We start from the raw sequence: 25,760 nt of genomic DNA, 5'->3' as shown, positions 1-25,760 counted from the left end.
TAGGGGTCGTGATTGTATGAGGACAACTTAGCCTTGGCAGTCAAAAATCATAGTGAACAATCCATTACTTAGTCTGTCCTTGACAGAGTTGCGAGTGTGATAGCGAAAGCGTAATGCATGAAGCGGTAGTATTGGATCCTCCTCATTAGCATGCCTTGCATAGAGAATTGTAAGCCCTTGCGGAGAGTGATGGCCTCAACCATGAGAACCAAAACCATAAGTGCCTTGCAAAGTTTAGATTGGTAGGGATTGTGTGAGTTGATATTCCCATTTTGGTAGTTCCCGAAACGTGTGTGCCACTGCCCGTGATGCCAAGTCATTGGGCAGTACCTTGGCACAAGGGAGAAGTCTTGGTTCATTAAAAAAAAATGCCAAAGCATTTTTCTTTGCATAATGACCGTAATTGCCAAGTAAAGTGTAAACAGGGAAAAACGAGAAAAACTTAAACTTGGTTAACCTAGTAGTTGTTGCTGCAACCAATTGTCATGAAATTTGGAAGGAAAAACTCATTCCAATCGGCTCATAGCCATATCTGCTTTGCAAGAGAGAGTTGTCGCATATGCATATATGCCCTTGTGTATCATATACACCCATCTGGTATGTAATGAAATAACCAGCAAACACATTGTATAGTCCTTCCCAATTTTGTAGGCGCATAGAATATGTAAAATGTGGGGAGTCGCAATGCAAGATGCAGAAATGGAAGACTTGCTTCATATAACTATGTCTTCCTCATTGCCAACAAACGTTATTGGCGATGTCATAGCAAAGAGAGTCGACCTTGTGAATCATGTACCAAGAATGGACCTTGTCAGCATGTTTAGTGGATTGAGAAGAAAAAAAAATAATGGCAAGGTATGTATGCGTACTCGCTTATCCTGATTACTGGTGTCCTTGACCATATAGGCTTTTTGTGAGCGACTAAACAACGTGGACAGACTTTCCCTAGGAACCATGTTCTTAGCAAAAAGTGAAATTCAAAATAAGCAGTGTCTCAATGTGTAACAAGTGGTCGGCCATGCCGAACACCTTTGCCGCCTTCAACTAAGTGGTCAGCCATGTCGAACACCTTTGCCGTCTTCAACTAGTCAAGTGATAGGTCATGCTTGAGCCTTGCTCGTGCGCATAAGAGCTTGTTGTATTTTTAACCATGGTCATATGTGACCCATAGAAGTGCACACAAGCACCTATATAAAGTGATAAAAACTTCAATAACATGAAATCTCAAACCTGATAATCATTGCTTGTCCTTAGGCGAGGTCAACCACGTCCTTTGAATTTGCGTGCCGGCTCCAAGTACCTTGCCTATGACCTTGCAAACGGCCTTTGGCAAGCTTTCATGCGATTGCATGCCTTGATGACCATGTTGATATTCCAATACACATCGAAATGCCTTGCATATCAGAGTTTTGATTCCCTTATCAAAAACTCCATTTGATTGCCATATAATGGATGTGTTTGTCGGGGCTTGGAGTTTTGATGGAGTTTTCATGAGTTTTCATGGGTGTGTACCTGCTCATGAACTTGTCGGTTGCCTGTTGTTATCTAATGTCATGCCAAGGCACCCAAATAGTGGCCTCTGGAGGTCTCAGACTTGGCCGCAGCTTGCCATCGTGTGACCAGCTTCATATAGTGTGAGGGGGGGGGGGGGGGGTGGCCCAAATTAGGGCCTCAAAAGCCAAAAATAAAAAAATAAAAATCATGGAAACCTGTTGCTGCAGAGCCGACAACGCGACGAGAGAGGAGGAAGACGATGGCGCTCTGCAGGAGTTGCCTTTGCCTTGGCTTCAGTGATCGAGATTTGGTGCTCTTACCCTCGCACTCACAACGAGCACTTGCGCGCACAATTTTGCGTTGGTTGAACTCGACCCTCCCTTGTGTGCAGGGGTTTGCTCCCATAGTCGTCATCGACTTGTATCGATTGCAAGCCACTGTTCCCACAGTCGACAAAATATTCCTCGTAGTCATGCAAGTAAGCCCTGAGGCAAGCCACCGTTTCCACAGTCGACATTATCCTCCTCCTTGTAGTCATGCAAGCACGCCCTGAGGCAGAGAGAGAGAGAGAGAGAGAGAGAGAGAGAGAGAGAGAGAGAGAGAGAGAGAGAGAGAGAGAGAGAGAGAGAGAGAGAGAGAGAGAGAGACAGAGAGAGAGAGAGAGAGAGAGAGTAAGACCATGCAACGCCATGCAAACACTACTCTTCTCCTTCCTCCCTGGCTACTCCTCCATGCCCATCTCCCCTGAGCTCTTATTACCAATGTAAGACCTAGGGTAACTGAACATAGGATCCTCCTCCCTGCCGTCCCTTATATAGGCTAGCTCCTAGCACTTGCCCTAAGCGGATCCCTAGTCCGCACTGGTCGAGTCCAGGCCCTTGGCCTAGGTCCTTGACCCCCTAGGTTGGGCCTTGCCCCATAGGACCCTTGTCCTGACAGGGCTGTTGAATGCTCATTGGACCCCTTGGGAGACTGTCCATTAGTCTTCTAAAGAGCTTAATTCTTATTGGTTATTTTATTAAGTGTTTTTAAATTGATTAAACTAGATTTATTCTAGCCTAATTCTCATTGGTCCACCTCCAAGGCCATACAATAGGATTTGAGTACACCTTGTGGGCATCTGGGCGAGGGAGCTGACATGTGTCCCTCATTCCATTTGTGTGAATGGAGCTTGTGTGTGTGTGTGTGTGTGTGAGTTTCTCTCTCATACCTACTTCTTGGGCTCGCCCCTGAAGTCACGGAGCGGAGCTTAGATCGACTCACACACACACACACACAGATACACAGTACATAGAAATTTGTTGAAGGGTTATCTCGCAAATCTTATTATTCACATGAGTATAAGTGAGTATATAGAAAGAGTTAGTGATAAGCGAGCTAGGCGGGCGGCGGGCGGCCGGCCATATCTGTGTAAGAGGCCACCTGGGCTTTAATCCCAACAACCTCCCACTTAAAGTCCAATGTGGCACTTTAACTAACTGTAAATCTATGAGCATAAACATACAAAGATTTACATGGCTTCCATCTATTCAATACCCAATAACTCACGACAATTCACAAAGCCCTCTCCTAGAAGTCCCTTTGTGAGTAGATCAGCAGTATTGTCCTTGGTGTGGAGATTCATCAATTGTATCTGCTTGTCTTCAAGTACTTCCCTAATGAAGTGATATTTCACATCAATATGCTTAGTCTTCGAATGGAACACTGGATTCTTTGCCAATTGTATAGCACTTTGACTATCACAATATAACTCTAGCATATCTACTTTGATTCCCAAGTCTGCTACCAATATACCAAGCCAAATAGCTTCTTTGCATGCCTCATTTGCTGCAACATACTCAGCTTCTGTAGTAGACTGCGTAATACAATCTTATAATGGAGATCGCCATGATATGGCACCTCCAGCCAATGTAAAGACATAGCCTGATGTAGATCTCCTCTTATCCAAGTCTCGTGCATAATTTGAGTCAGTGTATCCTCTGACACTCAAATCCTGACTACCATAGCATATGCACATACTCTTTGTATGTTTTAAGTATCTCATGATACCTTTCACTGCCTCCCAATGTTTCTTGCCAAGATTTGACATATATTTGCTAACCACTCCCACTGCAAATGCAATATCCGGACGTGTAGCAATCATTGCATACATCACACTCCCACATGCAGACGCATACGACATTGTATCCATTTCCACCTCAGACTTGCTTAGTGTCATCAATGCCTTTCCCCTGTTCGTATGGAAACATTGCAACACCTTGTCAATATACTCTTCCTGAGATAAGTAAAGCATCTTCTTTGACCTATCTCGTTGGATACGCATACCCAGTATATGACTTGCCTCACCCATGTCTTTCATGTCAAAAACCTTTGCCATTTTTGGCTTAAGAGCTGAAATTTCTACCATTTGTCTACCAGCAAGTAACATGTCATCCGCATACAAGATGAGGATTATCAAGCTACCATCCTTAGCTTGTCGAGTATACAGGCAATGATTTGCCTCACTTCTCTTGTATCCTTGAGAAAGCATAAATCGGTGAAACTTCTCTTTGCCATAGAGACTCTTTCTCAAACGACATACCAATTTCTCTTTGCCTTTCTCAACATACCCTTCTTCTCTTTGCCATAGAGACTCTTTCTCAAATGACATACAAATTTCTCTTTGCCTTTCTCAACATACCCTTCTGGCTGCTGCATATAAACCTCCTCATGCAAATCTCCATGAAGAAATGCCATTTTCACATCCATCTGATGTAAATGCAGATCATGTTTGGCAACCAAAGCAAGTACACTTCTCAATGTTGTTATCTTGACAACTGGTGAAAAGACTTCATCAAAATCTATTCCGTGTTGTTGCTTAAAACCCTTAGCAACGAACCGTGATTTGTATTTTGGTTGTCCATCATGAGGAGTAAGCTTATACCTGTAAACCCACTTACAAGGTAGAGATTTCTTGCCCTCTGACAATTGAACCAAATTCCACATTTGATTCTTATGCACAGCCATCATCTCTGATTGCATGGCCAACTGCCATTTTTTTGAGTCAACCACTTGTAATGCCTCCTTGTAACAAGATGGTTCTCCGCAATCCGTGAGCATGACATAATTTAGAGGTGGCACATAACAATCAGGTGGCTTGGAGACACGCTCAGAACGTCTCACCACAACTGATTCTACCTCTCTAGCCACTATAGGCTGTTCCTCAGCCTGACCATGCTGTCTTGATGTGCTAGCACTAGGTCCATCTTCCCTGAAGACAACTCTTCTGATCTCCTTTGTCTTCTCTGGCCTAGCGTGAAACTTGGCTTCATTGAAATGCACATCATTGCTATGAATAACTTTTCTCGACTCAGGAGCTTAAAGCCGGTAACCCATCTCCCCCAATTCTCCATAGCCAAGAAATATATACTTCTTGCTCTTTGGTTCTAAGTTATTCCTGAACTCCTTAGGAATATGGCTATAAGCTTCACAACCAAAGACTCTGAGATTCTTATAAAAAGGTTCCTTGCCTGTCCATAGCATCTCGGCCACTTCACTCTTATCCAAAACCCTACTAGGAGACTTGTTGATCAAATGGACTGTTGTAGCCATTGCTTCCGTCCAAAATCCATCAGGCAACTCGACATTTGACAACATGCTTCTGACCTTCTCTTGGATGGTCCTATTTTTACGTTCTGCAACTCCATTTTGCGAAGGATTGTATGGTGCAGTAAGTTCTCACTTTATCCCTTTTGATTCACAAAAGTTTTGAAAAGCTTTGGAAACGTACTCTCCACCATTGTCAGTTCTCAAGCACTTCAACTTCTGACCACTCTGATTCTCCACAAGCTACAAGAATGTCTTAAAGACCTTGAGTACCTCATCCTTGTGCTTCACAAAATAAACCCATACTTTGCAAGAATAGTCATCTATAAAGGTACAAAAGTACGATGCTCCCCCTAACGACAAACTAGGCATTGGTCTGCATAAGTCACTGTGTGCAAGAGCTAACCGTTCATCCTTACGATTTCCCTTTGATTTATGCGGTTCCTGTGTTTGCTTACCATAAACACAATGCTCACAAAACTCGAAATATTGAAATGAAAAGCCAGACAAATAACCATAACGAGAAAGTATTTCGCTTCCTCTTTTTGACATATGTCCCAGCCTACGATGCCACAGTGACACACTTGGCTACTCAATCACATTAATTAGATGGTTTTTAACCTCTGAAATATGTAAAGTATACAGAGTTTCTGACTTGCTTCCATGTGCTACAATCATCGAACCTTTGGAGATCTTCCAAGCGTTGCTCCCAAAAACTGTCACATAACCCGCATCATCCAACTTCCCTGTACTGATCAAGCTCTTTTGGATTGCTGGAACATGTTTGACATTCTTGAGTCATAAAGAAGAGCCATTCTAAAACTTCAACTGCATATCTCCCACTCCAAGTACAAACCTGCTCATTGCCAAGTCTGACATAATCTTTAGTAGCCACATATGATGTAAACCACTCTTTGTGCGGAGAAACATGTAAGGATGCCCCTGAGTCAATAATCCAATCACTCATAGCATGTCCATCCTCTGCAGTCAAGAAAAAAAAATCAAAATTTCTTTTGAGGAAGATGTCACCAGCTACTATACCAGAATCATTGTCTGAACCAGATCCTGTGACATTCACCTCTTCAATCTTCACTGAACTCTTCTTTTCATCTTGCTCAGAACTCTTTGTTTTGTCTGTTTCTTGTTTCCACTTTGTACAGTCTCTCTTCATGTGACCCTTCTTGCCACAATGGTAGCATTTATGTCATCCTTTGAATTCGATTCACGAGACTTACTTCGGTTTTATGCCTTTTATCCTTCTTGTCTTTGAACTGCTGTCTCACTCAAACAAGCAAAGCACTATTGCCTTTGCCTTTGCCAATGTTCTTCCTGTTCACTTCCTCTGTAAGCAAGCTACCTTCTACATTGGCACTTGTAAGACCTTCTGGCGTGACAGAATTACTTAATGCCAAGCGAAAAGTATTCCCAACTGTTTGGCAAAGTGATTAAGAGAAACATAGCCTTCACTGAATCTGGAAAGACTATCTCCTGTGCTATTATCTGGATGAAAATTGTGTGAAATTCATTGAGATGATTTGATATGGTTGTCCCTTCCTTCATATTCAAATCCACCAATTTCTTGAGCCAGTAAATCTGAGAAGCAGCACTTTGTTTCTCGTGCATACCTTATAGCTTTTGCCATACGCCATACACTATAGTCTCTTTTGCTACGTTGAAGTAAACATTTTCTGCCAGTGTCAACATGATTGTGGAACAAGATAACTAGTCAAGCTCTTCCCACTCATCTTCAGCCATACCTTCTGGTCTTTCCCCTTTGAGCTTCAGTGGATTCACTTGTTTTTTCTGCACCAAAACCTACCAAATCTTCTTCTTCCAGAATGGAAAGTTTGTGCCATCCAGCTTCTTTATGTTGTAAAGAGTCTCACTTGGAGAAGATGCCATATCTGCCAAACTGTTTACTTCTAAGAAAAATCCGACAGAGTTTCCCCTGTAAACTGGCCTCTGTACACAATAAACAACAAGTTGAACACCTCTCCTCAAGAATTGTCAGTATTTTGAAAAATTTTGACAGAGTCTCCCGTGTAAACTGAGCTCTAAAAACCAAAAGATAGCTAAAAAACAACCATAAATAGTTGACTAGTGACAAATCTAAAAATCTTTGTAATATGCTATCCTGTAAGCATACACTGTCTCCTGTCTGGGAGATCACAGAACTTATATCTGTCTCAAGGCTGAACCCTGAACAATGCCTCAACGGCCTGACACATAAGATGAAATCCGGTGTCTACACAAAGTCATACATCCTATGGGATAAAAGGTGCCAAAGAGGATGCATGTAGAGGGGACCTCCAGCAACCTAATCCACCTCACACTGGGTAACCCATCCCCCACTGCTTGGCTTCAAAAAACCTCACACACAACCCTCTCAGATGGCTCAGCAAATTGCCCAACACTAGCATACATCCTACAATAGACCAATCACTGTCCTATGACCGTTGTGGAGGTCTGTCTGCTAGCGTGCCTCACAACTAGCAAACCCACAATCACAGTACATCAATCTGCAATACATGCCAGTGGTGTTAACACTAGAATGGTAACAGGAAACTTTTATGTCCTTGGACACTTTTGTGTCCTGTTAAGTGACCATTTTGCTTGAATTATTTGAAGAGTATGAAAATGAATTTCTAGGTGCTATATATCCACAAAGTTGCCTTATGAGCTGAAAAAAACTTAGCACTTTTTTTTTAGTATCGATCTCACCATTAACCTTACTCTTGCACAACATTTTTGAACCTAAACTGTGTGAAACAACTGGTCCTGTTTTTGGCTTTTTTTTCATTTTTGGCAACTATACCACTCTAAACTTCATGTTTGTGAGGTTTAGATGGCTAGAGGTTAGGCCTTCATAGTTCTCAACATGTTTTGATGCTTGTAGGGAGAGCTAAGTGTTAAAATTGAAAGTTATGACCAATTTACAAGAATTGCATAATCCTGTTTTTTGGCCAAAATTAGCACTTTTATGATTTTTTTTGGTGGCTTTCTTGATATCCAAATTCAATTTTGATTGTGTAAGTGTAATGTATAACATAAAGCTAATCTTCCTTGAGTTTTGGGGGACCTAATATGCTATATAGCATAGTATATGATGATCGTTAAGTTTTTTGATTGCTAAAGAATACGATACATTTTAGAGTAGCAAGTATAACTTTCTCAATATTGCTAGTTTCTTAGGCCAATTGTGTGTATTTTGTAGGTAGTAACCATATCTAATCATAGACTACAAACTTGGCTAGATATTGAGTGGTTTCTAAGGGTTTCTAGAGGTCATAATGCTAAACCCATTTTTTTCATGTTTGCTATATTTAGCACTTTATCATTGCCCCCAAGGTTCCAATTGTAAGAGATCCATTATCCTTTTGACATGCTCCATGGCTACTTTTGAATCCAGAGGCCCAAGGAAACTAATAAAACATGTATATAGTATCTTTATTGAGCGTGACTATAGAAACTTTGATGATAGGTCCGCAGAATGGCAAAAATGCAACTTTTTTGTACCTATTTTTTTTGCCCAAAAAAAAATTAGTGAGGTAAAAGCAACCATATGTTTTGGTCACCAACCCATTGAAGTTAACGGGGCATTTTATCTCATGTCCTACAAAAATCTCCACTCTTATTTATATGCAATCAACAGTAAGAAATTGCTGTTTTGGGCAAAATGCACTGGTCCATCAACTTTGGAGGCTTGTAGTGACCAAGGGATGAGAAAAATTACAAGTTTCTCATTTTTTCCATATGTAGTAGTTATTGAACTATAAGCTCATGAAAGGATTTTTCAAAATGAGTGGATCTACTATGGTTTTGGAATTTTTTCCCAAAACCCTGAAAGGACACTTTTATGTCCTGTTAGGTTACCATTCTAGTGTTAAGCCGTCGTATGGCCACACCTCCCATGGAGCCTAGCAAGCACAAGAAGTAGCAATGCAGACTGCAATATATATATCTGATGATATATATGTGTACCTGGTCTATAGATGATGCTTTGAAGACTAATGAGTGATGTATGTCGGTGCCGATATTGATGCCGACCACCTCCTGCTTCCCAATCTACACAAGACGGGTTTCTTTGCAGCAGCTGAAACCTATCTTTTGATATAGTACTCAGAATGAAATTCTGAGGGCATAAACAACTTCGAGAGGGGGGTAAAACTCCAGGTCACCTTTGGGAAATACTCCCGGAACACCAAGTGTGAATTTCCAAGCTTCGGATCCAGAATCTGCCTAAAAAGTGTGCACGCACGCGATTACACGAAAACGCACCAAACCTTGCTCTGATACCAATTGAAGTCGCGGAGCGGAGCTTAGACCGACTCACACACACACACACACACACACACACACACACACACACACACACACACACACACACACACACACACACACACACACACACACACACACAGATACACAGACAAAGAGATTACACAGTACGCAAAGAATTCGTTGAAGAGTTATCTCTCAAATCTTATTATTCACACAAGTATAAGTGAGTATATACAAAGAGTTAGTGATAAGTGAGCTAGGCAGGCGGCGGACGGCCGGCCATATCCGTATAAGAGTCTACTTGGGCTTTAATCCCAACAGCCCCCTCCTTTGTAAGGTTTGTGAAAGACTTTTTGGGACACACTCAAAGCATCCAATTTCCCTAGGCTTTTGACCTTTGGACAGAACCTTTGAATTTTGGAACCTTAGCATTTTGAAAGTCTTAATGGGCTGAACCTTAGGGTCTTTTAAGCCAATTGTTGAACCTTGCTCTTTTGCAGATGGCCCCCCCTTTGGATCCTTATTTTCCCTCCTTTGGATCCCTACTGTGGTCGGTCTGCCAGCTTAACCAATATTCTAGCTTTTTCTCCCCTGGCACTTTCCCAAATCATAGTACTTAGCATAGTACTTTTGGTGTCCCGTAGGATTCTTGCCCGTCGTGTGCCTTAATCGAGCCTTGGAGAATTTGAGTAAGACCCAATCATTTTCTTTAAAGGCTTGGGCTCTTCTGTGCTTGTCAGCAACAGCCTTTTGCCGTTATTGTGAGATAGAGATAGCATCCTTAATCTTTTGGAAAGATTCTTGTAGGTCTCGGCTATACTCATCTGCAGTAGCGAAGATCTTCCCGTGTACCTTAAGTAGCAGGGGACTTTTTGATCTTCCCTCAATTACCTCAAAAGGTGCTTTTCCCGTGGAAGTATGTACAGTATTATTGTAGGCATACTCCACTAAGGGTAAGTACTTCTCCCATTGAGATCTTTGATCTACTTCCGTTACATAGGCTTTTAGTAGATTGAGGATTGTTAGGTTAGCTATTTCACTTTGTCCATCCGTTTGCGGGTGATAGGCCGAAGAGAAGTTTAGCCTTGTTCCTAAATTCTCAAAGAGACCGTTCCAGAAGTTACTGGTCATTCTAGGATCTCTATCTGACACTATGGACATTGGCAAGCCATGGTACTTGAAGATTTGTGAAATGAAGAGGGTTGCCATTTGATGGGCTTTGATAGTCTTTTTGAGAGGTATAAATTGAGCTTGTTTACTGATCCTGTCTACTATTGTCCATATTCCCATCGATAGACTTAGGCAATCCAAAGATAAAATCCATGGATATGCTCTCCCATGGTGAATTAGGGATTGGCAAAGGTTGAAGCAATCCAGGTTGCTTCCCTCTATCAAACTTTGTCTTTTGGAATATCACACATTTAGAAACATACACTTGTATGTTTTCTTTCATGGTAGGCCAATAAAAATATGTTTCAATCCCCTTTAGGGTAGATTGAATCCCTCTATGCCCCGCATAAGGAGGAGCATGAGATTTATACATTACTTTCTCACGGAGTGAGTTAGTAACGCATAGTCTATTGCCATAGAGAAGATAACCATCTCGTAAAGTAAATGGTTCCTCTTTCTTCCCTAGTGCAAGGGCTGAAACCACATCTCTTAAATAGGGATCAATAGCATACTCATCTATCATAGAAGGTAGATCATTGTGAGTTGCTATGGAAACCGCATTCACTCTCGGCCGTCTTGAGAGTGCATCGGCTACTTGATTATGCTTGCCAGCAATGTGAGCAATATGAAAATGAAATTGTTTTTCCCACCTCATTTGTTTGTCGGAGAGCTTGGTTTCCGTCATGAAGTACTTAAGACTTTGGTGATCCGTTCGCAGAATGAAAGGAGTCCCCAATAAATAGTGCTTCCATGAGTCTATGGCATGTAGAACTATGAGGAGTTCCTTTTCATATATTCCTAGAACTTGCTCAACAATTCGAGCCTTCGACTTTCATAGCCTATGGCGTGCCCTTCTTGGAAGAAAACAGCTCCAAGGCAATCACCACAAGCATCACATTGGACCTCAAATGGATTTGAGAGATCCAGTAATGTAAGCACAAGTTCAGAGATAAGCTTTTTGAAAGCATTTTTTTCCTTGGCAGACGATGTATACCTAACTTTTTTCTTTGTTAGGTCATGTAATGGTCCTGCTATTAGTGATAACTTTTCTATGAAGCATCTATAGTATGCACACATACCTATAAAGCTTCTTAGTTCATGAAGATTCCTTGGTTTAGGCCATTCTTTTATTACCTTTAACTTCGATGGATCCATTTGGATGCCATCTTGAGAGATAATGTGACCTAAATACTGAATCTCTTGCAAGAAAAACTTAATTTTCTTTCGATTAACATAAAGTTTATTCTCTCTTAGAACTTGAAATATTACCTGGAGGTGTTGCTTGTGTTCGTCTAATGAGTTACAGTAGATGATGTTATCATCAAAGAACACTCCAGGAAAGGTTTGGTGAGGCCTGAATAGCTTCTCCAATCAAGCGGTTGAATGTAGCTGGTGCATTGGTCAAGCCAAATGGCATGGCAATATATTCGTAAAGACCAAACGTAGTGCAAAATGCGGTCTTTACAATGTCTTGATCAACTATCCTTATTTGATGATAGCCACTTTTTAGGTCAATCCTACTGAAGTCGGTGGACCCTTGTAGCTTATCAAATAAGTCTTCTACCCATGGAACGGGAAATCTATTCTTGATAGTGATTCTATTTAGTGCTCTATAGTCGACACACATATGATATGTGCCGTCTTTATTTTGCACTAATAGCACAAGTGAGCAAAATGGAGATGAGCTAGGCCTAACCATGCCCTTCTCAACTAACTCATGCACTTGCCGCATAATCTCCTCTTGTTGAGCTTGAGAAACTCTATAAGGAGGTTTGTTAGGCGGTGAACTTCTTGGAAGAAGTTCAATTGCATGGTCATCATTGCCCCATTTAGGAGGTAGCTCACAAGGGATGTCGTCAATAAAGACATCTTGAAACCCCTGAGAAAATTGGATAACTCTAATTCCTTTTGGTTGTGTATAATTTCTTTTGCTAAAACATTAGGTTCATTTTCAGAGTCTTTAACAAAAATCATGTACACGGAAATAGAGCTCTTTATTGACTTATTGAAATCTTGTGTATGTACAATGGGTATGGTGTTACCCATTTCCTTAGCATCTATGTACATATCTTTTTCCTTGAACCTAAAGGAGATTCTCCTTTTAGGGAATTTAACATTGGCAGCCACGTGCTCAAACCATGGTGCCCCTAGGATTACATCCTCATGCTTGAGAGGAGAGATGAAGAAGTCCTCTTTGTCCACATCGCTTTGGACATGGAGCCTCAATTTCCCGATTAATGGAGTGACTGAAGCTTCTTGCCCCTTGAAAGCACCGTCTGCGGGTAGGACATCTCCCATCTCGTAAGCTTGTATGCCTAGCTTGGTGGCCAACTCTGTGGATATGAAATTGTGAGTAGAACCAGGGTCAAAGAGAATAAAAGCATCATGTTCTGTTACCTTTCCCCAAGCATGGCATAAAGGAGATCCTTTGTGGTGAGTTTCCTCCTCCTGGATTTCGACCAAGGTAGCTCTAGGAGGTTCATGGCGGGTGTTCTTTTGGAGACAAGCGCTGTACGCACGCCCTTGCTCGCCGCACTTGAAACAACGGTTATCCTTGTGATAATGCTCAAGCTCTTGAGGAGAGAGTTTATTTTTGCCTTTGTAAACTCCTTTCTCTTTAGCTTTGTTGGAGTTGCCGTTAGGAAACGTTTGGACATTGTCCTTCCCCTTAGGCTCATTGGAACCCTTTTTTTTTGTGGGCTTAGAATTTCTTTTAGCCCCAGTTTGGAAATTGATTTGAGAATCCACCATAGTATGGTGTATAACCACCAATATGGTGTGTGGCCTTTGGGAGTTGACATACTCCGCCATTTCTTCAGTTAAGCCCGCACAAAATTGTTGATTTTGCTCTCCAAAATCCAACTTTTTGAAGACAGAGGCTTTGAGTTGTAGGATTCAAAACTTGTCTACATATTTGTGAATGGATTCATAGGGAGAGAGCTTCAAGCTGCACAAAGGTAGGCGCACTGCAAGGCTGAAAAATCCCTATTCTACTTACTTACATGCAATTAATAATACCAACCATTTATAGCTAGCTTGAGGACCTCCCTTCTTGATCAAAAAAAGAGAAACCTTGTGCTCTGATACCAATGTAACATATAATGGTCTAGTAACTTGTGTGTAGCGGAAAATAGCATGAACATAGTGAGCATTTCATTAGAATAATTAATGAGAATAACAAGAGTGCTTGGGTGGAGAGAGCAACAAAAAGTATAACACCTAGTTAGATAGCATGGACAATACTTCAAAAGAGAGAAATTAAGCAATTGAAAATAGTTGAGGACCGGATTTGCATGGAGCTGGTCCCCCCTCCAAAAGGCTTTGTATTATGGTTTCTCCCATTAAGAGAGACTTTTTACAATACAATTCTTTGTGCTCCTTCAATACTAGCTAGTGCAATGAAGATGGAAACTTCAAGCACTAAGCAAAACACTTATCAAACACAACATCAATTCCCTCATGGTCTCAGACCCAAGACCTCACACACCTTCGAAGATGGTGAGAGCTAGCAGGGTATGAGAGTAGATTGAGAGGAAGAAGGAGTAGTCTTACAAGAAAGATGTACATATCCTCACATAATCATCATATTAGCATAGCTTAGCTTAGTAATTAGCATGGTAGAGGGATGAGCATGCATTGAACGCTTGGCTCTTGGTTGGATTTGCATCACAAATCCAAGAGTTGTTGGTGTAGGCATCCCTTCTCACAAGCTTGGAGTAGGTGATAAGCTTTCCATTAAAGCTTGAGAAGAGAGAGAGAGAGAGAGAGAGAGAGAGAGAGAGAGAGAGAGTCTTCTTACTCCACACATAGACTAGTGTGAGTGTGTAATCCAATAATTCCTTGAGAAAATTAGTCCCCCCTCTCTCTTGGTCGACCCCTCTTGCTATTTGCTCATGCAGACACCCCATTGGACCTCCCCGGGCTTAGCCAATAGGATTTCAGGAGCATAAGTGATAGCCTTCTGACATGTGTTCCCTTTTCCCCTTTTGTTAGAGCTTTAGGTAGTTAATATATGCAACTAAACTCTCATTGGACCCCTTTGCCTCTTGGCCAATAGGAATCAGGTAAGCCATTGGGCTGCTGAATGCTCATTGGACCCCTTGGGAGACTATCCAATAGTCTTCTAGAGAGCTTAATTCTTATTGGTTCTTTTATTAAGTTTTTTTAAATTAATTATATTAGATTTACTCTAGACTAATTCTCATTGGTCCAGCTCCAAGGCCATCCAATAGGATTTGAGTACACCTTGTGGGCATCTGGGCTGTGTCCCTCATTCCCTTTGTGTAAAGGGAGCTTGTGTGTGTGTGTGTGTGTGTGTGTGTGTATGTGTGTGTGTGTGAGTTTCTCTTCATCCCCTACTTCTTGGGCTTGCCCCCTCCTTTATAGGGATTGTGAAAGACTTTGGGACACACACAAAGCATCCAATTTCCCTAAGGTTTTGACCTTTGGATACAACCTTTGAATTTTGGAACCTTAGCATTTTGTAAGTCTTAATGGGCTCAACCTTAGGGTCTTTTAAGCCCATTGTTGCACCTTGGTATTTTGCAGATGTTCCCTCCTTTTAATCCCTATTTTCCCTCGTTTGGATCCCTAATGTGGTCACCCTGCCAGCTTAACCAATATTCTAGCTTTTTCTCCCGTGGCACTTCCCCATATTAAATGATCAGTTTAACATGAGAAAATCATTAAGGAGAATTAAATATTATTTATTATGACAATTTTAAAACACCATCTCTACACTCTTAGATAGTCTAACACAACTCTATTGAAAATGAAAGGCGTGACGCCTACCTAATCTCCCATTAAGCACAAACATCTTTGACATTGCATAACACATGTTGGAGAGAGAGAGAGAGAGAGAGAGAGAGAGAGAGAGAGAGAGAGAGAGAGAGCTCACACGGCTAGAAAAATGCATTTTCCCAACTGAAGAAAATAAGGGCAAACTTGAAATTCTCGTGGTTTTTGGATCAAGATTTGAAGCTTCTCCCGGTAAATACACTAAAACTTATGAAAACTTCCTGGTTTTCTTCAAGGCAAGCTCAAAATCTAATCGAGATTTGAGGATTCAGCCGATTAAAATACATTCGTCGACCCCGGTTTTTTCCTAACACTAGAGAGAGAACTAGAGAGAGAGAGAGAGAGAGAGAGAGAGAGAGAGAGAGAGAGAGAGAGAGAGAGAGAAGAAGAAGAAGAAGAAGAAGAATAAGAGGGTTTTAACGTCGTAGGAAACGAGACCTTAAAGATTTAGCCAATGAGAAGAGTTGAACTCAAGACTTTTTATTCAAGAGGGAAAAGGCATAAGAGAGAGAGAGAGAGAGAGAGAGAGAGAGAGAGAGAGAATTACAATTTACATTGTATCAAACGAGCAAAACTAAAATCCCAAAATGCAAACCCTGAAGGGTAAAATATATAGCCTAAAACTTGACCTACTATTGCTGTCGAGAAAGGCACTTATAAGTAAGCTTGTGTCAAAATTATAAGTACATGATAGCAAGGGCTGAACAGAACCTTCCACAAACACAACACCTCTTGAGACCAAGATATGCTTTGTTTGCAGATGATACAACCTGTAAGCTTTGCTTTTAGCACTATAACCAACAAAAATACATTTAACAGGCTTATCATCCAATTTTTTGCGTTGTTTTTGTGGCACCAAAGCATATGCCAAACAACCAAAAACATGCATGTGCTCAATAGAAGGCTTTCTATCATGCCATGCTTCACATGGAGTAATAGACTGCAAAGCTTTTGTCGGACACCAGTTTAGTATATAAGTGGCACACATGATGGCCTCAAGCCAAAAAGAATGCGGCAAAGCTTGACTTTTGACCATACATCGTGCCATTTCTGTAAGTAACCTGTTTTTCCTCTCAGCAACACCATTTTGCTAAGGAGTATAAGGCACTGTACATTGGTATTTTATCCCACAATTAGCCAGAAATGCATTAAATTCATGAGACATATACTCCCCCCCTTGATCAGAACGGAGAGTGTCTATAGTACATTTCGAGACATTTTCATTGATAGCCAGAAATTGTTTGAAGCACATAAATACTTCGGACTTCACTTTAAGCTGAAATACCCATGGTGCATGCTTGGAGTAATCATCAATAAAGGTCATGAAGTAAAGGTAATTACACAAGGATGGAGTTTGCATGGGCCCACAAGCATCACTATGCACAAGCTGCAATCTGCATGTGGCCCTAACGGAACCATCCTTTGGAAACTTAGAACACTGGATCTTACCCAAAATACAGTCTTCACAAACATGTTTGGCAGGTGCTTCAAGAGGCGGCAAAGAAGAAACCATATCAGATTTTTGCAAGCGCAGCAAACTGGCAAAATTCAGATGACCAAAACGTGCATGCCAAAGTTTTTCATATGAAATAGCCTTTGAATCCAAAACTGCATTTGTAAATTTTGCCCACACTTGTCGTACAAAGTGAGCTTATACAGCCCACGATATAATATGCGAGATGCAACAATTTCATCTACCAAAACTGAGATCGTGTACTGTACATCTGTCATCCACAAACTTGACTACAAGTCCAAGTCTAGCAAGTGCAGATATAGACAAAAGATTCTTCTTGATCCCATGTACACAAAGTACATCAACAAGTATGAAAGAACTAGCATTTGCAGCAGTAATAAGCACAATCTTTCCAACTCCCTTAACCGGATAAGAGGCGTTGTTGGCACAAGTAACTAAATTCTTATGAGGGACAGACTCAAGAAAGGTGAACAAATCATGATGTGAGGTAATGTGTTTTGTAGCACCACTGTCAAAATACCACACATGTGAATCTGCAACAATTGATATATATGCATCATGGACAAGAGGATTATAGGTACACTCTACACTAAAAGCCCATTTTGTATCAACATCAGCATCACAGTCTCCTTTCACAGAAGACTCAACAATAGTTTACATTTGTAATGGAACAAACATTTGTAGTGGAACCACCCTCTTTCTTCTTAGTCTCTTTGGCCTTCAACTTAGGACACTGCTTGATCAAGTGATCATTACCTTTACAATAATGGCATCACATCTTCTTTTTGTCCTTATTACAAGAGTTTCTAGACGAATTGTTGCCAGCAGAAGTATTAGTAACAGGTGATTTTCCGCTCGCAGAAGAACCATAAGAAGTGACTGCATTGTTGTTACCACCCTTCCTTTGTGCAGCAATAAAATTTGTTCAATTGCACGCTGTCTAGTCCTGTTTTTTCTGGAAAGTGACTCTTGTAACAGCAATGTACACAATGCATCAAACTTGATAACTTCAGGATTTCCTTGGGTCCTAAATCTCCAAGTACTAACAAAAGTCTGGTAAGAATTTGACAAGGCATCAAGAACAGTTTGCACAACGGAATATTTGAAATGACTTCACCTGCAAAGATAAGTTGCTCATTGATATCCTTGAAACCATCAAGGAAAGTGCCCATATCATCTTCCTCATGTATAATCTTTAACTCCAGCTCTTTACGCAGTAATGCAATTTTTGCCTCAATATTGCGGCTTACATAAAGACCGATCAGAATATCCCAAGCCTGTTTTGCAGATTTCGCTGAACGAATGTGAGGAGTAATGGTGCGCTTCACAGACAACGCAATCAACGCATGAACCTGCGCATCCTTTACATCCCAACGAGCTTGTTCTGTCGTAGGTAAAACAACTCTAACAACAGCAAGTACTGCAACATCTTCAACATCGCCTACATCCTCGAAACCAGGACGTACATCAATGTCCTGCACAGTATTCGAGACGTCCTTTGACACAAGAACATGTTGCATCATGTAAGCCCACATTGGGTAATTATCCCCATCCAATCTGTCCTCAACAGCAAATATCTTGAACACATCTGTGTTATTGTTAGCCATGGTAAATGTTGCACCTGATGTGAAAACTGCCCGAAAAAGGAGAAACGAAGTGAGAACAACACGTGCTATATAGCACAAACCGTAGAAGACTGTAAGGGACTTGTTATGCAAAAAAGGACACTGACAGAAATTCTGTACAAAATGACGAAATAGCATATGCAGTACTGCGCATATAGTGGAAACGGAGTCCGAAATGAGCCCAAATAAAAAATCTAAGGAGACTAAGCTCTACCGCCTTTCCCGAAATTTTTGTCCACCTGCAAACGCTCGCCAAAGCTCCCAAAAATCAAAGAAAGTGAGCAAGCGTGTGCTGGAGCTGCTTGCGACTGAACCCGGAAGGACACAACCTACTCTGGTACCAATTGTTGGAATTCGGGTTACAAGAAAACATACATAGCTTGGAGAAGACGAAGGAAGCTCAAGGCACACAATAGAGAGTGTTTTACTTAGTGTGCAATGGGAAGATAGATAGTCCTAGAATGGACATATATACAATGCATGGAGAAAAAACCTCCTAAAGAGGAACAAAATGCCCCGACGATTCTAAATGTGTTCACACACATCACGACCTCATGTATATGGTAACACAAACATCTTTGACATGCATTTAAGAGGGAAATGGCATAACCAAAAGAGAGAGAGAGAGAGAGAGAGAGAGAGAGAACTGCAATTTATATTGTATCGACCGAGCAAAACATAAAATCCCAAAATGCAAACCCCGAAGGGTAAAATATATAGCCTAAAACTTGACCTACTATTGTGTCGAGAGAGGCACCTATAAGTAAGCTTGTGTCAAAATTGTAAGCTGATGTATGAGCTTGTATCCGGAGCGCGCACGCACAGACTACGACTACTTGTAATGCTAAAAAAGAACCCTGTGCAGATAAACAAAGGGGATAATGCTGGCTACCAGCAACTCTAATTAAAACTATATTGTTCCTGGAAGCAGCTCATATACTCAATGAGCACGTCTGATCATGACTGCCCCTCCTCTACCGATTGTTTTTTGGCGGGTGCGGTCGCGCCTTGAAGTAATCTGCCTGGAATGCCGGATCTGACGATGACCACCACTCCCTCCTTAATGCCCTCCTGTTTTCTGCAGCAATCTCACTCTGCAATCTCAGAAGCAAAGCTACATCAATTACATGTAATTTGCCTAATTAGACTCTCTAGTGCAGGTTTTTTTCTTGCAGTAGCTAAATGAGGGGAATTTATCAGATTCTTAATGTCTTAAGTTACATGCAGCTATGGCTAACAGCAAGCTAATCTGCGCATCAGCAATTTGGAATGGGCAGAATACTACAAACTATATTTATCGCGATCCTCTTGAAGCATTAATGCCGGCTAAATTCTTGGTTCGATGGTATCATCTCATAATTTTAATAATGGTTCGAAGCTGGTTTCATTGCATAATGCAATTATGAGCCAAGCAGTGAATCTAATTGCTTACAGACTTTCAATACCATATGTCGTTTACCTCGGTTGGAGTCTCTGCTGGCTTATCGACGCCATGATATAATGCAGGACTCTTTCTGCTGGTATCTATTGGCAGCCTCCTTGATCTCCTACTGATTAATGTTGTTTTCTGCATTTGTTTACAATATAGGCACACTTATTAGCAAGCGGATGGCCGGCTTTGCCGATGAGCGGCAGGTGCTACAACCATGCTAAAGATGGTGCAAATTTCTCTAGGAAAATCATGAACCTGTGCCAAGCTTTGTTGATAGGAGGCATGCATTGCATATTCACTTGGATTACCTGCAAGAAAGCAACGTCATGATTGGGTGAGTTAAACCTACCATTATCACAGCTAGCTGCTCTACAAATTAAGATCAGCATTTAATACTACAGCCTGCAAGCATGAATCAAACTTGGGACAAGTAGCAATAGCACTTAAGACAAATGTATTAAACCAAATGTTGCAAGGGGCACATTCACCTTTAAAAAAATGTGTGCAACAGCAATATACCCAGCGACAAGAAGTTTTGGACAAATTCTCACAATAATTCCCACATTGCGACTTACCTCAACATCATGAGCTTCTGTGAGGGAGGCACTGCATACCTAGCTAGGTACGATGGGGGGCACGGGACCGCTGGCCCGGTGGACCTAGCTAGGTATGCGGCGCCTCTCGAGCAGAAGCTCCTGATGTTATGCATTGTATGAAAAACACTGAAAAAGACTGCTTTTTTCTACATGAGAAAAATTCTAAATCTTCTTGTATCGGTGTAAAGTTTTAATTTAAAAGCAATGCAGAGGCACATGCAGGATATACCGATACCTTCTACATGACATCCGCGAGTGCAGCGCCTGGCGGCGGCAGAGCTAATGAACGAAGGGCAGAGGATGGTCAACCACAGAAAAAGAAAAAGGAATGTCAGTTGTAGCATAGTTTGCATATTAAATGAACCTCTTGTGATTAGTGGGTAGGATTAAGCAAAAGTTAATGTGCTAATTACTACATGATTAAGGTGAAAGGAAGGCCAAAATGAAGAGTTGGTTTAGTGTAGAATCCAACCTGTTAAAAGGGAGAGAAGATCTGTTATAAGTCGTTCGATTCAGCCTTTCAAAGGCTGCCATCGCCGCTTGGATTTGGGAGCTCTGCTTCTACCATTTTTCTAGCAAAAGTTTGTGCAATCTTGTTGAAAGGCGCTTTTAGTACGAGCGGTTTTAGTACTCCAACGCCATTGTTTCTAACCCCTCCAAACGAGAGGGATTTTGCGTCTTGGAGAGAGAGAGAGAGACCCCCGTCTTAAATCCCAATTCGTGGAAATATGGAGAGAATCTCCCTCTCTCTCTCTCTCTCTCTCTCTCTCTATCTATAGCAGTTTTTTAAACATCTTGGAAACAATCCCAAGAGACCTCAAATATCTCTCTTACCTTAAAGATCTAGTCTCGAACTTTAGAGTGCCTTGTATGTGTCATGCATGACTAGCCTAAGAGTCAATCTGCTTCGCAAGAAGAGGACCTCCACGCCCCAGCACTATTAGACCTCTAACCTAAGCATTCCATAGTCCACTTGCTGGATCTGCTAGACCAAGTTGATTTGCTAGACCTGTTCGACCAGTTAGACCAAGTGGATCTACTCGACCAAGTCCCCTTGTTAGAGGCTAGTCTGGACTAGTTGCAAACTCTTCCAGACTGTTCCACCGGCTCGAATGAGCGATGGAGCAAGAATTCAGTTGAGTTCCCACCGAGCATGCCAGAAAATGAGAGCATTATCAACAAAAAGACAATGTCATGCTCTCTACTCTGGATGGTCCTCAGTGTAGTATGTAAGAAATCTCAGTCCATGACTCGAGAAGAAACATCATCCATCTGGTCAATCTTCCCTAGCTGACAACTTTATTGATCAGATACAAAAGAGCTTGATGATCTACACGGAAGAGAAATAACTTTTTCAACAAATAGTATCCGAAGTCAATAACATTGAACACCATTCCCAATGCTTCTCTCTATGTAGTTGAATATTCGTATTTATCCTTTACGATGAGCGGGTGCTACAATTATTCTAATTAAGTGAGTGCAAATTTCTAGAGGAAAATCATGAACCTGGCTTGAGATTTGCGGATAGGAGGTATGCATTGCATATTCACTTGAATTACCTACAAGAAAGCAACATCATGATTGAATGTGTTAGAATATTTTCAATTGGCTAGATCTCATCTCCGGGCTCGTTGGGGGGGGGGGGGAATACTAAGTAATGAAGTTAATGTACCACATGTGTTTACTAGATATGGTTTTTAAATGCAAAAGTTTTAGTCAAATTAATAGACATAAATTAATAAAAGGGTTTTGCATCCGAAAATAAGAGGTCATTTTATTCATTCAAACATGTTAAGAAAAGGTATTTTTAAACTACCCTCAAAGGTATGTTATATAGGGGGGGTCTCAATAGTGCACGCTCCAATCTTCGGGGTCAAGCCGAATGTTTCTGAGCCCCAATTGGGTTCGAAATTACTCCATTCTAGCTTAAAATTCACCAAGTACTTTTGTGTATTTTTTGGATGTTGTGGGAGGTTGAAATGAGGGAGCACAAGTGAACGCTATGTGGCAGTGAAATAAATCCACATAGGGTTTTGGGGTTTGTGACTCACAATATATACAATAATGTGGCATCACCCTAATGGTGTCATAAGAGGGAAGAGCTACCTCTGCTTCCATTATGTGGTTCCATGCCTTCACATGCATGTGTGCATGTGGAGGGTGGTGTTGGCGACATTAATTGTTGATGATGGTGGCCTCCGTTTGTATAATGTATAATATTGTTGGAGTTAGATGTTGCAAGTTTCATATTGGTGGCAACCCTTATGGGAGACCAATGAATTTAAGAGGGAGTTCCCATAGGTTCATGGGAAAATTAGAGCACCACGAAAGGGAAAATTCATGGTAGCGCTAAAAACTAAAGGAAATCTTTTTCTTTTTTTCTATTTTTTGAAGTCCACAAATGGAAGAGTTATGAAGACAAGGTTTTGAAATGACTTGAGAGTTTTTTTTTGGATTTCAAAGTGTATGTGAGTAAGAGGAAGAAGGAAGCAATCAAAGATTCTCTCTCTCTCTCTCTCTCTCTCTCTCCCTCTCTCTCTCTCTCTCTCTCTCTCTCTCTCTCTCGGTAATTAAGATGAGGGAGGGGATATCTTAAAGATCTATCTGGTAAGTGTTGAGAGATGAGGGAGGGGATATTTCAAAAATCTATCTGGTAAGTGTTGAGAGAGACAGAGACAAAGAGAGAGAGAGAGAGAGAGGGAGAGATTCCAATGTTAACTCCCATTTTAAATCCCAATTAGTGGAAATATGGAGAGATTCTCTCTCTCTCTCTCTCTCTCTCTCTCTCTCTCTCTCTCTCTCTCTCTCTCTCTAGCAGATTTTAAAACATCTTGGAAACAATCCCAAGAGACCTCAAATATCTCTCTTACCTTAAAGATCTAGTCTTGAACTTTAGAGTGCCTTGTATGTGTCATGCATGACTAGCCTAAGAGTCAACCTGCCTAGCAAGAAGAGGACCTCCACCTCCCAGCACTATTAGACCTCTAACCTAAGCATTCCATAGTCCACTTGCTGGATCTGCTAGACCAAGTTGATTTGCTAGACCTGTTCGACCAGCTAGACCAAGGGGATCTACTCGACCAAGTCCCCTTGTTAGAGGCTAGTCTGGACTAGTTGCAAACTCTTCCAGACTGTTCCATCGGCTCGAATGAGCGATGGAGCAAGAATTCAGTTGAGGTCCCACCGAGCATGCCAGAAAATGAGAGCATTATCAACAAAAAGACAATGTCATGCTCTCTACTCTGGATGGTCCTCATTGTAGTATGTAAGAAATCTCAGTCCATGACTCGAGAAGAAACATCATCCATCTGGTCAATCTTCCCTAGCTGACAACTTTATTGATCAGATACAAAAGAGCTTGATGATCTACATAGAAGAGAAATAACTTTTTCAACAAATAGTATCTGAACTCAATAACATTGAGCACCATTCCCAATGCTTCTCTCTATGTAGTTGAATATTCGTATTTATCCTTTACGATGAGCGGGTGCTACAATTATTCTAATTAAGTGAGTGCAAATTTCTAGAGGAAAATCATGAACCGGCTTGAGATTTGCGGATAGGAGGTATGCGTTGCATATTCACTTGAATTACTGTTAACCCTCACGGCTCACGGACACCCCATCACCTACGACGGACGTGTATTATGTATTTGGTAGAGTCAGGTACCGGGCTTGTCGGACCAATAGGAAAAGGGTAAGAGTGATCGCCGATGAGAGGCGCACTCTAACCGGGACATTCAAGGGATTAGTTGGCTAAGCATGGGCACCCAAGTGTGAATGGGGTGAGCTCATATAAAAGCCAACTAAACCTAAAATTCACTCATTCTCTCATTTGTGCAATAGAAGAGTGCTCTTGCTCCATCTCCACCTCCATCTTCTTCTTCTTCACCTCCTTGTGTGTGTGTGTATGTGTGTGAGAGAGAGAGGGAGAGTGTGTGTGCGATCGAGCATTACGAAGGCACGACGGTGGCGAAGCGGTTGAGCGCGGCACGACTGCAGCTTCTTCTTCATCCCGGTGAGGAATCCACCACGAAGGTGAGCGTAGAGCGGTGAGTGACACACCCTTTGCTCTCTTGAGCTTGCTAGTTTAGGCTTGTTGTGTGCTTGGAGCCATTTGTGGCTCGCACATGGTGTATCGGCAAGTCCCTTGCTTCGACAGTGCGGCAAGGAGTGCACATTTTTGGCGCCGCTGTCGGGGAAATGCCTTACACTAAGCTCGGTTAAGCACTTTACGCTTTCTTGTGATGCAATTTCAATTGAAGGATTTGTGAAGAAGGAAGGTGTGTGGTTGTGTGGAGAAGGATTTGTGAAGAAGGAAGGTGTGTGGTTGTGTGGAGAAGATTTTTGTTACACTGAACTGTCTTTTTTGTTTTCTGTAAAGAAGGAGTTACAATTTTTTTTGCAATGTATTGTTAGAATTAAGGTATTAGCTATGGAATGTTAGTTCTGTAAGGTTCAATGTTAGTTCTGTAAGGTTAGTTTTGTAGATCTGTTAGCTACTGTAGTACTGTGTAAACAGTGTTAGAGTGTGTGTGGCAGTATCTCTATTAGCTATAAGTAGATAAGTTAGGTGTAGGTTAAGTGTGTGTGTGCGCGCGCGCGCGGCACGGCCGCGGCGACTTTTTTTTAAAAAAAAACTAAAAATATATATATATTTTTTAAAAAGAAGGATCGGGCTGGGGATCATTCCCCAAGCTCAAGCCCAAACCCAGACCTCAGTCCTCAGTTTTAAAATATAGTTTATACACCTTTTTATATTTAAAAACTATTTTTAGGATTTCGAGGACTATAAAGACTATTTTTAGGATTTCGAGGGCTTCACGTAGCCGAATAGGGAGCTGTAAAGAACGGCACGTTCCTTTAGCCAAAACGCTCGTCTTGAGCTATTACACGCCATATTTTGTGGCTTGGTTACAAAAAATAACCAAGAATAACGAAAAACTTGGGTTATAAACACCTAAAAAAAAAAAAAAACTAAGTGAGCGGCCTGCACGGGCACTCACCAATGTGCTTAGAGTGTGGAAGTCATATGAACCTACGCTCTGGACGAGTGTTAGAGCACGAGCATATTGGTAGTGCCTCCATTTACGCGGGCACCCATTATTCCTCCACCCTAGGTTCTGGACCTTCGACCGGGACTCAAGGTAGCGCGACCCAAGATCCTCATATCGCGTCTAGTGATTCTTCCTCTGACTACGAAGTCATGGAGGGGTATCCTACACCAAACCCTGATAGTTCAAGTCAAGACATGCATGCCATGGGCCCACGGCCCGGGTCCAGCGTGTTTAGCCGCTTTAAAGAGAC

At 41.5% G+C, this 25,760-nt stretch overlaps 1 protein-coding gene across 2 annotated transcripts; it reads right to left on the bottom strand.

Annotated features, from left to right (window-relative positions):
- Positions 1-19,070: 19,070 nt before the first annotated feature.
- Positions 19,071-21,159, bottom strand: LOC147454635 (uncharacterized). Of its 2 annotated transcripts, XM_086517387.1 has the most exons (5): positions 20,927-21,159; positions 20,690-20,733; positions 20,114-20,166; positions 19,886-19,993; positions 19,071-19,520 (listed from the first exon to the last, which is right to left on the bottom strand). In XM_086517387.1, the coding sequence occupies exons 1-5, from the start codon at positions 20,986-20,988 to the stop codon at positions 19,401-19,403; spliced, it is 387 nt and encodes a 128-aa protein (XP_086373513.1). In that variant the 5' UTR covers positions 20,989-21,159; the 3' UTR covers positions 19,071-19,400. The 2 variants fall into 2 exon arrangements, with proteins under 2 accessions (XP_086373513.1, XP_086373512.1); XM_086517386.1 differs by lacking the exon at positions 20,927-21,159 and having other exon boundaries at positions 20,690-20,918.
- Positions 21,160-25,760: the final 4,601 nt, after the last annotated feature.

This window comes from Adiantum capillus-veneris, chromosome 7 (genome assembly GCF_014529385.1).
Source record: "Adiantum capillus-veneris isolate H3 chromosome 7, ASM1452938v2, whole genome shotgun sequence".
Taxonomy (NCBI): Eukaryota; Viridiplantae; Streptophyta; class Polypodiopsida; order Polypodiales; family Pteridaceae; genus Adiantum; species Adiantum capillus-veneris.
The sequence above is the reverse complement of the archived record's forward strand: the minus strand, read 5'-3'. Positions and strand labels throughout refer to the sequence as shown.

What these genes read in the sequence shown, in the direction of transcription:
- LOC147454635 (XM_086517386.1), bottom strand. Translation starts at nt 20,807, where the DNA reads ATGCAAACTATGCTACAACTGACATTCCTTTTTCTTTTTCTGTGGTTG. An exon ending in TCGCGGATGTCATGTAGAAG is followed by an intron (nt 20,167 to 20,689) that starts GTATCGGTATAT and finishes GCTTTCTTGCAG; the next exon opens with GTAATCCAAGTGAATATGCA. An exon ending in ATCAACAAAGCTTGGCACAG is followed by an intron (nt 19,994 to 20,113) that starts GTTCATGATTTT and finishes AAACAAATGCAG; the next exon opens with AAAACAACATTAATCAGTAG.